Raw genomic sequence first — 16,551 nt, forward strand, 5'->3', positions numbered from 1 at the left:
CAGGGGAAATCGGGCTGGGTGGTTAATACACAGGGTCATTTTTGTTTTAATATTCTTTTGGCAATACTTGGCCAATATTTTTCAGAGTACAAAAAGTACTAGAATGACTAAATTCGTGAGAACTTAATACAAAGAAAGTTGTTCATGTTGTGGGATAATCCTAAAAACCAAATAAAACTATGGGGATTAGATATAAGTTTTCCTATGAACCATCCATGCATGAAAAAATATATGTATCCTACTCATTTAAAGTATACAAAACTATTTTAAAAGTGGAATGACTCTGGTAAGATTAACAATGCAACTATTAGGAAATATTAATTGATCTCAACTTGAAAAACAAATTAAATAATGAAAATAAAAAAGTTCTTTTCACAATCTTACAGGTAATTCAATCCAAGTAAAGAGTACAAGATATTTCCTAAAAGCTTCTTAACGTTAGGTTGCATATGTGTATGTGCACGACAGTGGGTTATCTAACCTTAGATTAAAAAAAGGATCAAACACAGAATCAACTTATATATAGAGATACGTCTACAGAATGTAGAATTTCTCCCTTTGGAATAGTCAAACTGGCTGGGTGTGGTGGCTCATGCCTGTAATCCCAGCACTTTAGGAGGCCCAGGCGGGAGGATCCCTTCAGCCCAGGAGTTCAAGACTAGCCTGGGTAACATAGGGAGTCTCCCCCATCTCTATTAAAAATAAAAGTCATTTAAAAATATAATAAATAACAAAAAGTCATACTGACAAAGAGTTTGGAGAGTGAGTTAATTCACATGTAATATAAACCAGAGGTAATTTTGCACTTGTCAGTATGATCTAACAGGATTTCTCTTATTAAACTTGTCTTCATCTCTTCTGATGTCCAGCCATTCAACTTCCCAGCTTATCTTTCCATGTCCTCATTTTTCTCCTTTCCCAGCTTAGATTCCATGATCCATCACCATAATCACTCATTTACAAACACCTTTAACTTTGGTGGCTTGAAAAACATTAGGTTATGTGTTCAATGTTCATAATCTTTTTACTTTTACTACTGCTGTAATATTCTAAAGGATTAAAATTAACTTGTAAAAACGAACAACCTATAATCCAACAAATTCATGCCTTCTACCAGATCCAAATTCACTAACAATTTTCTTTCTTTCTTGAGACAGGGTCTTGCTCTGTTAGGCTGGAGTGCAGTGGCATGATCTCGGCTCACCACAGCCTCCACCTCCCAAGTAGCTGGGATTACAGGCGTGTGCTACCATGCCTGGTTAATTTCTGTATTTTTTGGTAGAGACAGGATTTCACCACGTTGGCCAGGCTGGTCTCGAACTCCTGACCTCAAGTGATCCATCTGCCTCAGCCTCCCAAAGTGCTGGGATTACAGGAGTGAGCCACTGTACCCGGCGGACAATTTTCAACAGACGCTAGTATAAATTTTGTGTCTACTTACATCTGGAAGAGAGGGAAGATTATAAGACCCTCCCACTGGTGAGCTCAAATCGATCATAGGTGAACCAAAAGCCTTTCCATCGTATCCTGCTGCACTAGTAATCGTGGGACTGGAAGGAGTAGAGGATGTGCTGTTGGTAGTTGATGGGGTTCCCTGTCCACTGCTGATCTGCCACTACAGTAACAAGAAGGGAAGAACAAAGGCTATCAACAAGCTTATAAAATACAAAGTCTATCTAATCACTCACACAAAATGAAGTAGAAGAGTTCAACTGTAATTTACATGGAAGGAGAATGGGACAGGGAAAGACTGTACAAGTATATATAATTTTCATTAATCTTGTCAAAAAAAAAAAAAAAAAACAGTAAAAAGCACTGATTTTTACTGGAAGACAACAGTTAATATATACCAGAAAATCACAGTACCCAATCTTGGCAGGTTTATACATACTGGAAAAAAAAAAAAAAAGTAAATATATACATAGCAACTTCAAGTTAAAGATGGAGGGTTGAAAACATACATTTCTTCTATCCCTATCTGAAACATCTGAAAACAATAAGCTACAGACTGGTGCTTTGGGGATTTTATATTCCTCTTTCTCATATATGAAGAGATTAATTAGGCCTCGATAAATATGCGAGGAAAGTACTATCATTCCAGCTGAGATAAACACATTAAGATGATGACAGGCTTGCTGAAGTATATAGAAGTGAAGAATGCTGCTGTCTGCAATTTACTCAAAACCTATTGAAAAATATGATAGGCTGGGCATGGCGGCTCACGCCTGTAATCCCAGCACTTTGGGAGCCCGAGGTGGGTGGATCACTTGAGGTCAGGAGTTCCAAGACCAGCCTGGCCAACATGGTGAAACTCTATCTCTACTAAAAACACAAAAATTAACTGGGCGTGGTGGTGGGCACCTGTAATCCCAGCGACTTGGGAGGCTGTAGCAGGAGAATCACTGGAACCCAGGAGGCAGAGGTTGCAGTAAGCCAAGACCCCACACCAGTGCGCTCCAGCCTGGGCTACAGAGAGCGAGATTCCGCCTCAAAAAAAAAAAAAAAAAAAAAGGATGACTTGATGAATGGACAAAGGAATAAATATGTAATAAAGCAAGCAGAACAAAATGTTCCCTATATAATTCTTTCAATTTGTATTATGTTTGAAAATTTTCATGCTGGGAGAAGAAAAATAACTAAGAATATTGCAAGACGCTGTATTTTCCAAACATGGTCATTCATAAATGAACAGCACTATATAGAGAGACAGTGTCTGAAACATTTTAATTGTGAAAAACCTAATTTATATATTCTATTGTAAAAACTACATACAGAAACATAGTTGGACATGAATGTCCTCTTTACCACCTACTCCTCCCTCATACTCCCTACCCCTATGCCCCCTTTCCTCCTCCTCTACCAAGAACAATCAGTTGGTGGATCGTTTCAGGTTTTTTTCTATGTACATGATGAGGCTGGAGGAAAACACACACACAAATGAGATAACACCTCACAAAAATTATTTAACATGCTTTTCCTCACATACTCAGAAAATCATATCTAGATTATTGCATTTTCTTAATATCTGAAAGTATTCCACTGTATGAGTACATGCTAATTTGTTAAACTCATCTACTACTTAAAACCAATTTCCCACTAGATTTTTTTCCTAGCTTGTTCACTTATTCATTCATGTTTACAATTTTGGTCAACAACCATTTAAAAAAAATATGTTTAGAGTGCCTACTCATTAAAATATAATAAATAGAGAAGAGGTAAACATGTGAGTACTGAGCATGTGCTAGGTGCTTGTGTATACTTTAAACTCTCAACATTAACTCTGCAAGATACTCATTTTATAGCTGAGGCAAGTGAGATGTGAAAAGACTAAGTGCCACAAAATTCTTAGGTAAATAAGCAGAATTTAAGGCCAAACTGAAGCTTTTTACTTTCCTTCAAATAATGAAATACTTGGTATGAATTTTATTTTAAATAATTAAAATATTGTTTAAGAGAATTTGGTGATGATATAGCAAAGCCAAATTGATTATACAAACATATGTGTAGACACAGAATGTGAATACTTTTAGAATGTTAAAATGATTTTATTAAAATGAATGTTACAGAATTATGAAAATTGCATCATCTTTTATCTTGGTCTTGGAGAAAAAAATTAAACCAAAATCAGTCTACAATCGGCTAGACAAGCTGTTGTCACAGGAGCTTTGAGAAGAAAAAACACTGTGATAACTTTCACTTTAGGATAACGTAAAACACAGAAAATATTTTTACCTGAAGACATTAAGAATATAAATAATACAGCCAGGTATGGGGGCCCACACCTGTAATCCCAGCACTTTGGGAGGCTGAGGTGGGCATATCACCTGAGGCCAGAAGTTCGAGATCAGCCTGGCCAACATGGTGAAACCCTGTCTCTACTAAAAATACAAAAATTAACCAAGCACTTGTAATCCCAGCTACTCTGGAGGCTGAGGCAAGAAAATCTCTTGAACCCGGGAAGCAGAGGCTGCAGTGAGCTGAGATCATGCCACTGTACTTCAGCCTGAGTAACAGAGCGAGACTCCATTTAAAAAAAAAAAAAAGGCCAGGCATGGTGGCTCACGAGTTTAGGAGATTGAGACCATCCTGGCTAACACGGTGAAACCCTGCCTCTATTAAAAATACAAAAAAAGTTAGCCGGGCGTGGTGGCAAGTACCTGTAGTCTCAGCTACTGGGGAGGCTGAAGCAGGAGAATGGCGTGAACCCAGGAGGCGGAGCTTGCAGTGAGCCAAGATTGTGCCACTGCACTCCAGCCTGGGCAACAGAGAGACTCTGTCTCAAAAAAAATAAAAAATGAAAATAAAAAAATAAGCTGTATCATATTAAATATGCATTAAATATTAAACTTCATTAGATATATATGTATTCCTTCTTGAAACTGTGCTATAATTTTGTTTCCAAGAAATCTTCTTGAGACACTTCGAATATTGATTTATTGTTCTATTTTGTGGAATGTAACTTGTATTTGTTAGAAAACTTTTATCTTAGGAAATTTAATATACTCACCTAAAAGTTATCCATACCATATTATAAAAATTAATACCTATGGTCATTGATTATATTGGGCCTTCACTTCTATATAAGTGGTTTAATTTCTCTTATTGATAAAAAGCATCAAACTTTGCAATTCACATTATTTACAAAATGAAAAAGAAAGCTTGCTCTTGGCTCTTTATTTGCTGTTGCTTAATCTATAAATTCATTGTGATTTCAAAGTAGAAAGCAGCAGAACAAGCAATTGAGAAAAGAAGGTAGATCTATACCTGTTTTATGGCTTGTTGAGCCAAGAAAGCCATCTGTAGGGGATTGGGCTTTATTGCTTGTCGTGGTATATTCTGGTTTGGTGGATACCTCAGTTGTTGAGGATGAGGAGGAAGAACTGGTCCATTGGGTTTGGGGCTGTGATTCTGAAAGTTTATCAAACGTGGAGGGGGTTGCTAGAAAAAAGAAATTAAATCAATTTAGTAACAATCTTCTTCTGAAAAACAAATTATAAATCTCTATCTTATAAAACTTTTACAGAAAAACAGAACTCTGCCACAGATCAATCAATCAAGATTTACATAAGGGAATGAGGGGTGGGGGATGGGCAGACTTTCAGAATTTGTGTAAACAACTTTTTTAAAAGAACCTTATTAGGAAAGAACCTTGGGAGAGGGCTTGCCACCTAGATTTTGTAAGTAGATTGTACCAGTACTGGACCTAGGCCATGTTGGGAAGTAGGTAAAATGTGTCTTTGGTATCCTTCTAAGTCCTTCCCAATTATCTTTCACAGAGAACTACCCTTTTGAGACCTCCTAAAAATAAAGTGATGGTAGAATAATAATTGCTAACACTTATTGAGCAGTTATTAAATGCCAGATACTGCTTTAAGTGCTTCACATGTATTCACTAATTTATTCTTAACAATATTATAAAGCACAGATTATTTCTATTTTATAGATAAGAAAACTAAAATAAAGCACAGAAAATTTAGTAACTTGCCCAAGATTAAGAAAGACAGTAAAGCATGGAGCTGGGATTTGAACAAGTAGTCTGGCTCAGTGGGTGTACTCAAAATAAACAAATTGTTAATAATGAAAATAGTTGATATTAATAACACTTAATAAGTTTTAGATCTTATTGAGCCCTGCCAGGCATTTTACATATTATTATGTCATTGAGCCTTATGCAGTAGGTATTATTACTTTTGTTTTGTAAATTAGGAAACTAAAAGTTTGAAAACATAGATAATTTGAAAAAAGTCACACAGCTAATATCAAGCGGCACACCAAGACTTTAATCCAAATCTAGTCTGCCATATCATTGCCAAAACATGTTCCGGTGCTTAGCTGGCTGTTAAGATACTGACTAATTACAACTTAGAGGATGAGTCTCCATAGAAGAAAACATATTTTCTGTTTTTTTTTTGAGATGGAGTCTCGTTCCGATCTTGGCTCACTGCAACCTCTGCCTCCTGGGTTCAAGTGATTCTCCTGCCTCAGCCTCCCAAGTAGCTGGAATTACAGGAATGCCCCCACTATACCTGGCTAATTTTTGTATTTTTAGTAGAGATGGGGTTTTGCCCTGTTGGTCAGGCTGGTTTTGAACTCCTGACCTCAAGTGATCAGCCCACCTCAGCCTCCCAAAGTCCTGGGATTAAAGGCTTGACCCACTGTGCCTGGCCAGAAAACATATCATCAAAGCCAAGTCTCCAAGAACAACCCTGGTTGATTATAGGAAGGCTGGGTGAAGGAATCACAAGCGAGGCTGAAGCAGAAATTAAAAAGAGAAAAACAAGTTTTCCTGTACTTAGCTGATTCACTCCAAGGCCAGCAATAGGCAGGGCCCTGGCAAAGCCTTGATAAAACTATCTGGAAAGCCAGAGCCCAAAGGAAAGAGCTCCAGAGACTCTCTCCCAACACCCCCTCAGAGCAAGGTTAAGAAAATCAAATTCCTTTACTATCTCCTCATCCGCCTTACCATTACTCAATTTCCAAGTTTTGTAAGTTCCTGTTTTTCCTTCAAAGCAGCTGCAAGGTCACAAACTATGCTAAGGATTACGTAACCTGTCACTGTTTGATTAACTGCCTTTGTTCTGCTTCTGTAAGCCTGCTTGCCTGTACCACGAGTTTCACGCCATTAGATTCCCACTGTGCCATTTAAACTAGCCAACCCCCTTTCAGAAGTGTGTATAAAAGTCAAGCCCTGTCTTTGTTCGGGGCCTACCCTTTGGATGTGAATCCGTTGGGCCAGTGGCCACTTAAAATCCTCCTGTTCCACCTATTGGTCTCTCCAGTCCTCTGATTCCCAAAACATTTTCTGGGGGCTCGCCCAGGATTGGAGATGACAGGTTTACTGTCTCTCTGCCTGTGGGACTGGAGCCCCGGGCTGGGGGAGACCCATGCCCCCAGGCACCATTGGGAGAACTTCAATCCGGAGGGGTGATCGGCTCTCCCACGACCCTACCTGACAGCACAATGGAACCTAAGGGGGTACAGGATGATTCCAGGAACAGTGCACTACAGGATCGCGGTAAGGTTTGGGCCCGAGGCAGGACCTGTCCCATAAGAACGGAAGGGGAGCTTGATCACCTCCCGGGGAGTAACTAGTGGTCTGACACAGGACATGAGAGTGGCTTGCAAAGACAGGGAAACTCACACCTCAACCGACCCAGGGCACAAAAGTGGCTCGCAGAGTCGGTTGAGAAAGGGGAACTGGGAGCGGGGAAGTGTGTGAGTGTGTGTGAAAGAGGCAGTTCCAGGAGGAACCAACGTGGGGAGTGACGTGTGGGGGCTGCAGGTCTCTTTGCATAGACCGTACACTCTGAGCGAACTGTGGGACCGACCGGGACTAGAGGTGATCCGCATATGGCTTAGGGAGGTGCCCCACAATTTAGTATTTGTCAGGGTCAAAATGGAGCCTTCAATGCTAAGTGGCGTCTGAAATACTCCTGCGAGGGGGACAGTCTAATCGGTCTGAAGCAAAAGAGTGTGTTGCGCTGTAACTGGGAGGAAATGGGAGGGAAGTCGTCAAAACCCACCCCATTACACTGTATGTGAAAAAATTGTAACAAAGGTTATGCAGGGGATTATGGGATGAAGTTGACCCCTCAGAGGCTGAGAACTCTCTGTGAAATAGAATGGCCCTCTTTCAGTGTCAGATGGCCAGCGGAAGGAACTATAGATAGGGAAACAATTGGCCATGTATTTAAGGTGGTGACTGGGGTCGAATGACAGCCAGGGCACCCAGACCAATTCCCTTATATTGACTCATGGCTAAATATAGTTCAAACTCGACCTGCATGGTTGCAGCCCTGCCTGGCAGCTTACTGCAAAATGCTTGTGGCTCAGACCGAGCCTAAAGTGAAAGTAAATTCTCAGCTTCGCTGGCAAATATGGAGACAAAGGAAAAGTCATGGGAAGGGCAAGAGAAACCAGTTTTGCAGGAACTGCCAGAGGAGATAGAAATTCCTCTTCCATATATTCGAATCTACCCCCATTTACAGAGGCCAACGGCCCCCAAAGAGTCAGATTCAGATTGTAACATGCTCCAAGACTCACCCCAGAAGGAAAGATCGGAACCCTAGGAGGTCAGGGAAGAAAGACAAGATGATCAAGCAGGCTGCCTCCGATCTGGTCACGCTTGGGCTATGCAGATGCCTCTCAGGGAGACACAGGGACCCATCTATTATGACGAACCAGGTCAAGTCCAAGGGGGGCAATGGACCTTCATCTACCAGCCTTTTACAACCACTGATCTCCTAAATGGGAAACACCATACCCCCTCCTACATGGAGAAGACTCAGGCCCTCATAGATCTAATGCAGTCCATCTTCCAGACACACAATCTAACTTGGCCAGACCGTAAGCAGCTCCTCTTGACGCTGTGTAACACTGAGGAGCGCTGGAGGGTAACCCAGGCAGTTCTCTGCTGGCTGGAAGCAAGTGCACCTGAAGGCACACTTAACATTCAGGCATGCACTCAGGACCAGTTCCCAGAAGCAGACCCCTACTGGGATTCAAATGATGCAGTCCAATTACAGTACCTACAGAAGTACTGAGAAGCACTCTTGCAAGGGCTAAAGGAAGGCAGGAAAAAGGCAATCAATATAGGAAATATCTCAGAAGTACTTCGAGGAGCTGATGAGAGCCCTAGCCAGTTTTATGAGAGACTCTGTGAGGCATTCCAGCTTTACACTCTGTTTGACCCTGAGGTCACTGAAAATCAGTGCATGGTGAACACGGTATTTGTAGGACAAGCCCAGGGTGACATCAAGTGCGAGATGCAAAAGGTAGAGAGTTTTGCAGGCATGAATGCCACCCAGCTTATAGGAGTGGCCACCAAGGTGGTACGTTAACCATGACCAAGAGGCAAAAAAGGAAGCAGATCAGACCCTTAGGAAAAAGGCCGATATGTTAGCAGTGGCCCTCATGGAAGCTAGCATTGCGAGGGGGCACGGACATGGACACGGGTGCAGATGCAGATGGGGCCAAACTGGACAGAGGCTCGAAAGCTCGCTGAGCTAGATAAGGACCAATGTGCATGATGCAAAAGGGGACACTGGAAAAATCAGTATCCAGATGGCAGTGAAGAAAATGGCCGAGGCTGCGAAACAAAAAATCCACTCGTCAAAGGCTGCTGCACCCTGAAGGAACCAGATACTGACCTGATTGGGCTGGCAGGGACTGAAGAATACAAGGACAAGGACAGACCGGGCTCCTTCTCCTTAGGCCCCCAGGAGCCCATGGTCACATTAGAAGTGGGGGGCCAGCTAAAGGACTTTATGGTGGACACTGGGGCTGAACACTTGGTAGTAACCCTACCCATAGGACCACTATCCAAAAACTATACAACTATTTTCGGGGCCACCAGGGAGGGTCTCAGAGAAGAGGCCATTTTGTCAGCCAAGGAGGTTTGTTATAGGAGGACCAGAGGTCCAACATGAATTCCTATACCTCCCAAATTGCCCAGTTCCCCTCCTGGGGAGAGACCTACTCCGAAAACTGCAAGCACAGATTGCTTTTGGGCCGCAAGAGGATATAACTCTAAACCTGACTCACCCAAAGGCCATGGTGTTAACCCTTACCGTCCAGCAAACCAAGGAATGGAGGCTATACACAAAGCCACCAAAACTGTCTCACGAACCAGGAATACTTGAATTACAGAGGCTACTGAATAAAATTACTGGAGTATGGGCTGAAGATAACCCACCCGGGCTGGCTAAAGATTAGGTGCCAGTGGTAGTAAAGCTAAAACCAGGGGCAACCACAGTTCGGTTTGCCGGTACCTGCTTTTCCCAGAAGCCTTATGAGGTGTTCACAAACAGAGTGAGCGACTCTACAAACACGGAATCATGTTTGTAGTCAAATGCCAGTCACCCTGGAACACTCCACTCCTGCCATTACGGAAGCTGTCTGGAGAATATAGGCTAGTGCAGGACTTGTATGCTGTGAACCAGGCTACAGTAAACATCCACCCAGTGGTACCAAACCCATATACTTTGACGGGACTTATTCCAGCAAGTGCTGCCTGGTTTATTTGCCTAGACCTGAAAGATGCATTCTTCTGTCTTCACCTGGCACCAATTAGCCCATTTTGCATTTCAATGGGGTGAGTTGCAGTTCACCTGGATGAGACTCCCACAAGGATTCAAAAATTCTCCCACGATCTTTGAACCCCAAGGCCTACACCCCGCCAAATGACAACTGCACCTTGCTGCAATATATAGATGACCTTCTTTTGGCAGCCCCAACCCAAGAAGACTGCCTCCAAGGAACCTAAGACCTCCTCCATCTCCTGTGGAAGGCTGGATACAAGGTGTCCAGGAAGAAGGCACAAATCTGCTCCAGGAGAGTCCAATATTTAGGCTTCAAAGTGAGTCAAGGGGAACAATAGCTCAGCAGTGATCAAAAGCAGGCTGTTTGTGCACTCCCCACTCCAACCACCCAGCAACAAATAAGAGAATTTCTAGGGGCAGCAGGGTTTTGCCATATCTGGATCCCAAATTTCTCACTTATGGCCAAGCCATTATATGAAGCCACAAAACGGGGAAGAAAAGGAGCCCCTCCTCTGGGAGGCTGACCAGGAGAAGACAAGCAGATCAAAGAAGCCTTAACTCAGGCCCCAGCCTTAGGACCGCCAGATCTAACTAAGCCTTTCTTTCTCCATGTCCATGAGTGAAAAGGAATGGCTATGGGGTCCTAACTCAGGTCATAGGATCATAGCATGGCCCGGTAGCATAATTATCCAAGCAATTGGATTCTGTGGCACTAGGACGGCCTCTGTGCCTCAAAAATCACTAGCTGTCACGGCTCTATTGGCACAGGAAGCTGACCGACTGACTCTAGGGCAGCAAGTGGCCATCCAGGTACTGTACTCGGTTATAACTTTAATGGATCAGAGAGGGCATCATTGGTTATCAAACCCAAGAATGACTCGATACCAAGGGCCCCTATGCAAAAATCCTCACATAACTTTAGAGACAGTAAATACCCTAAACCTGGCTACTTTGCTTCCAATTGGTTTGGAACCAGAAGGCCCCCTTCAATGCTGTGTAGATGTAGTAGGCAAAGTATTCTCAAGCTGGAAAGATCTTACAGACCAACCCCTCAAGGACCCAGATGTTGAATACTTTACAGATGGAGGCAATTTTGTACTGGAAGGGGTCTGGCAGGCCGGGTATGCAGTAGTAACACTGGACTCAGTGGAGGCTCAGTTTCTGCCCACTAGAACATCAGCCTAAAAAGCAGAGCTAAAAGCCCTGACAAGAGCCCTTTCACTAGCAAAAGACAAAAAAGTCAATGTTTATACTGACTCCAAATATGCCTTTGCCACACTGCATGTTCATGGAGCTATATATAAGGAAAGAGGACTCTTAACTTCTGGGGGCAAAGAAATAAAGTACAAAGAAGAACTCCTACAGTTCTTAGATGCTGTATAGGCCCCAAAGAAAGTGGCTGTTATGCACTGCAAAGGCACCATAAGGTAGGAACACTAGAGGCCAAAGGAAACAGAAAAGCAGACAGGGAGGCAAAACAGATAGGAATGACTACCCCGCATTGTAAAAGGAAGCCCTAGCTTTGCCTCTCCTTCCAGGAGTCCCAAATTACTCTCCAAATGAAAGGGCCTGGTTAGACCAAGAGACTGGAAATTACATTGAAGAAGGATGGTGGAAATTCTCCGATGGGAGGCTAGCCATCCCTGAAATAGTGGCCCCCAAATTTGTAAGACAATTCCATCAAGGAACTCATATAAGGAAAATGGCACTAGAAACACTACTTGGACGCCATTTCTATGTGCCACGGCTCACTGCCATCACCCGAGCCATTTGCAAACAATGTCTAATTTGTGCCCAGAACAACCCATGGCAAGGGCCCACTTGGCCCACAGGAATACAGGAAATAGGAGCCACACCCTGTGAAAACCTACTAATGGACTTCACTGAGCTCCCCAGAGCCAGGGGCTATCTGCACATGTTAGTGCTTGTCTGCACCTTTCAGGATGGGTCAAGACTTTCCCCACCAGAACAGAGAAAGCATGAGAAGTGACTAAAGCATTGTTAAGAGACATTATCACCAGATTTGGACTGCCCCTGACTCCAGGGTCAGACAATGGTCCGGCATTTGTAGCTGAAATAGTTCAAGATCTAACAAGGCTGTTAAAAATATAATGGAAGTTACACACAGCCTACCGGCCACAGAGCTCAGGAAAAGTAGAACACATGAGTTGGACACTTAAACAGCTGCTGAAGAAATAATGCCAAGAAACTTATCTGAGATGGGATCAACTCCTGTCCATGGTCCTCCTCCAAGTCAGGTGCACCCCCACCAAACAAACTGGCTATTTGCCCTATGAGATCTTGTTTGATTGGCCATCCCCAATCATAGGTCAAATTAAAGGTGACCTCCGTGAACTGGGGGAATTAACCTTAAGAAGGCAAATGCAGTCTTTAGGGATAGTTATGCAAAGAATCCATGGCTGGGTACAGGAAAGAATGGCCATAAGCCTAACAGACCCATCACACCCTTTTAGACCTGGGGACTCTGCTTAGGTTAAGAAATGGAACCCAACCACTTTAGGACCCATATAGGATGGGCCCCATAGTGTAATCTTGTCCACTCCCACTGCTGTTAAAGTTGTAGGAACTGTGCCTTGGATCCACCAGAGTCAGCTGAAACGGGCAGCCCAAGACAAGTGGACCAGCCAATAGGACCCAGACCATCTGACCCGGCTGATCCTACAGTGGGACCAGGTTGCCAGTGAAGTCAACAACAGCCCTGCTCTAGTCACCCTGGAAGTTGACCAGTCTATGCACGGCTGAAGCTTGAGGAGACAACAGCCCTGCTCTAGCCACCCTGGAAGCTGACTTCGCACGGCCGAAGCATGAGCATCATCAGGGAAGTAAACGTGGTTAGAAATCTTAGGTCCAATAGCTTTCCTTATAATACTAATTGTTTCACTATTATCCTGTAGCTTTGCCCAACCTCCTCCCTGGGGTAAAGACCTCTTTTGTCCCTGCTGGGTATAAACATGTTATTCTTTACTTTGCTCCTACTCATCCCCATCATGATACTCCCCATACCGGTGTCAGAAAATGGACTCATACAAGGGTGCCCCCACTGCACACATACTATGCGGTCGGGGAGCACCGTAACTAGGACTCTGCTGTACCATACTTATTAGGAGTGCGCAGGGACCCACCTAGGAACTTGTACTCACAACCAGGTAACCTACTCAATCTGTGACCCAGGAAATAGCCTACATATGTTATGACTGTAAGACCCCACCTATTAAGACTTGGTTTGAAGTTCATACTCAGGAAGGGGATCTTCTAAACCAAACCAAACCCTCTTCTCCTTACGGGGGGGGTCGTATCCTTATACTTCAATGTTTGCCAGGAGGCAGCAATACTGTGGTGGTCCATAATCATTGGCCCCACAAGGTACTATGGTACTTGTTCTAAGCAAAAATGTGTGTCCCGTTTGTTCCCCCGGGTCCCCGTTAATAGCCTGCTGGGGCTGCATGACTTGGTCCACTGATCGACAACCACCAAGGCAAGTCATACATATGAAACTACTGGAAAAACCAACTTATAAACCTAGCATTTGCTATCCTGCACATCTCACCATCTTAGAGCCAGGTCTGCCCATATGGACTACAGGCTATCCCATGACATTGGGGTTTAAAGTCAAAGGTCAAAAAGTAAACTCAAAAGTTAGTCTGTATATTATAAAGAAAACCTGGACCCGTTCAACCCAACAGTTCCAAGTTTTTGAGTCATTCTGTGAGCACATCCTCCAGGAGTTGCCTGAACTCTCTCCCTCAGTCAGAAACCTGTTTGTCCAACTGGCTGAAAACACAGTCAGTAGCCTACATGTCTCCTCATGCTACGTATGTGGAGGAACCATCATAGGGGATCAATGGCGGTAGGAAGCAAAGGAGCTAATGCTCCAAGATAACTTTATTCTGACTGTCCCCTCCCCTGAACCAATGCTCACAAGCTTCAGTGTCTGGCTTTTAAAAATCTCTATTATCAGGATATTCTGCATTGCTTATTGGGGAAAGGCCTTTACCAACTAGGTAGGAGAAATAATTCCAAATCACCCCACCCTAGTCCATTCTCCTGTTTTGCCTCTTTAAACCACTCTTGGTACCAGCTTGCAACTCCAAATGCCTGGCCGGCACCCTCTGGCCTCTACTGGATCTGTGGGTCATGGGCATATGGGCAGCTGCCAGCTAAATGGTCAGAAGCCTGTGTGCTAGGGACAATCAGACCATCCTTCTTCCTAATCCCTCAAGGAGAAGCCTTAGGATACCCTGTTTATGATGAAACAAAAAGGAGAAATAAAAGGGGCATAACCACAGGGAATTAGAAAGATGATGAATGGCCCCCTGAGAGAATTATCCAATATTCTGGGCCAGCCACCTGGGCGGAAGATGGAATGTATGGATACTGTACCCCTATTTACATGCGCAACCGCATGATAAAGTTATAGGCGGTACTCGAAATCATGACTAATGACGCTGCAAGGGCCTTAAATCTACTGGCCCAACAAGCTACAAAAATGAGAATTGCTATTTATCAAAATAGACTGGCCTTAGACTACCTCCTAGCCCAGGAAGGTGGGGTATGCGGAAAGTTCAATCTAACTAATTGCTGCCTAGAAATTGATGACAATGGAAACGTCATTGAAGATATAACTGCAAAAATCCCAAAATTAGCTCATGTTCCAGCCAGACTTAGAAAGGATGGTCTCCATATTCCCTCTTTGGGGGCTGGTTTTCATCCCTCGGAGGATTTAAAACCTTAATAGGAATAGTCCTGGCCATACTAGGAGGTTGCTTAACACTCCCTTGTCTCTTACCCCTCCTTGTTAAAAACATCCAATCGGCCATAAAGACTCTTGTAACCAGGCAAACTATCACTCAGTGAATGGCTCTAACTAAATATCAACCTTTGCCAAAGGAAGAAACCTGCCTTTTCATGAAGAATTAAGTAATTGTGATGCTTTCTATTAAACTTCATTTATAGGGAGCATCAAAGGGGGGAATGAGGCTGAAATTTTTTTTTTTTAAAAGAGGAAAACAACTTTTCCTGTACTTAGCTGACTCACTCCAAGGCCAGCAACAGGCAGGGCCCCGGGATAGCCTTGATAACACTATCTGGAAAGCCAGAGCCCAAAGGAAGAGTTCCAGAGACTCTCCCAACACTCCCTTGGAGCAAGGTTAAGAAAAACAAATTCCTTTACTATCTCCTCATCCCCCTTACCATTACTCAATTTCCAAGTTTTGTAAGTTCCTGTTTTTCTTTCAATGCAGCTGCAAAGTCACAAGCCAAGGATTACAAAACCTGTCACTGTTTGATTAACTGCCTTTGTTCTGACTCTGTAAGCCTCCTTGCCTGCACCACGAATTTTGTGCTATTTAAATTAGCCAATCCCCTTTCCGAAGTGTGTATAAAAGTCAAGCCCTGTCTTTGTTCGGGGCCTACCCTTTGGATGTGAATCCGTTGGGCCAGTGGCCACTTAAATAAAATCCTCCTGTTTCATCTGTTGGTCTCTCTGGTCCTCTAATTCCTGCAACAAGGCAAGGGCTAGAAAGTCAAGCCTGCTCTGTGGGCACATAAATACTAGACCTAGAAATTGAGACCAGTCCTAGAAGAAAAAGATAACCTTATATGCCAGTCTCCTCTTGACTGATTCTCTACAGTTGGGAATGTATTGCAAAATAAATATTCCTTTTAGTATATCTTAACTGTATGATCACAGCTTATCAAAGAGGAGCCTATTTCCCCCTACATTCACAGGGGGACAAAGAAATAATCTTTTAAGGTTGAAGCAGCAACACCTGAAACTTTGACACTGTGAAGGCAGACAGCTGTAAAGTAGTCCTATCCTCTTTATTATTTTTATTCTTCCTCCCATTTTTCGAATTTACTATCCTTGCCTGGGTCAACTGCTTCTCTCTTAAAAATTAGGTGGCACTGGGTTTACCTCTCATTAACTTTTAAGAGTGGCTAGCAATTACAGACCCAGTGAAAAATACATTTAGAAGCTGATTCTAAACAAGTGAAATTCGGTAGGTAAAGAGTAGAAAAATAATATTAGAGAAAAATAAGAAAATCTCCAAACTGTAGAAAAGTGTAAACCTAAAAGCTATAGTAATGTTTTTATTTTTCCATGAAAATTTTGTGAATTGAAGGGTTTTATATCATAGAAATACAAGCAGAACATACTTAGGAAATTACATGGAAAAACTTCTAAATGTATCTAAGGGATAATTTTTCATAGCCCAAAATGGTCCTTAAGGGAGAATAAAGGTAGTCATAGAGGTCTTTTGCCACCTTCATCCAGACTAATGTTTACATATTGACAACCAAAAAAATGACACTTAATGCCAGCGTAATGTGCTATGGTATGTAAGATGTCAACCATGCCATCAAGATGCTTATGGTCTGGTAAGATGTAAGGTGATTTTCCCCCCACTCTTCTAAACCATTATGGTTGATTGAGTTAGTGTCTAAGAATCCTGTGACAGAGGAAGCTACTTAAAAAATAAAATTAGGGGCC

At 42.9% G+C, this 16,551-nt stretch overlaps 1 protein-coding gene across 2 annotated transcripts in view; it reads right to left on the minus strand.

Annotated features, from left to right (window-relative positions):
* The window catches only part of TRIM24 (tripartite motif containing 24), a 127,076-nt gene that overhangs the window by 16,600 nt on the left and 93,925 nt on the right, over window positions 1-16,551 (minus strand). For both annotated transcript variants that reach the window (XM_033195006.1, XM_033195005.1), the window contains exons 10-11: window positions 4,765-4,938; window positions 1,442-1,615 (exon numbers count right to left, since the gene is read on the minus strand). In XM_033195006.1, coding sequence (XP_033050897.1) covers window positions 1,442-1,615; window positions 4,765-4,938 — 348 coding nt within the window. The remainder of the gene's footprint in view (window positions 1-1,441; window positions 1,616-4,764; window positions 4,939-16,551) is intronic.

The sequence above is a fragment of the Trachypithecus francoisi genome, unplaced genomic scaffold (genome assembly GCF_009764315.1).
Source record: "Trachypithecus francoisi isolate TF-2019V2 unplaced genomic scaffold, Tfra_2.0 Lachesis_group4, whole genome shotgun sequence".
Lineage (NCBI taxonomy): Eukaryota > Metazoa > Chordata > Mammalia > Primates > Cercopithecidae > Trachypithecus > Trachypithecus francoisi.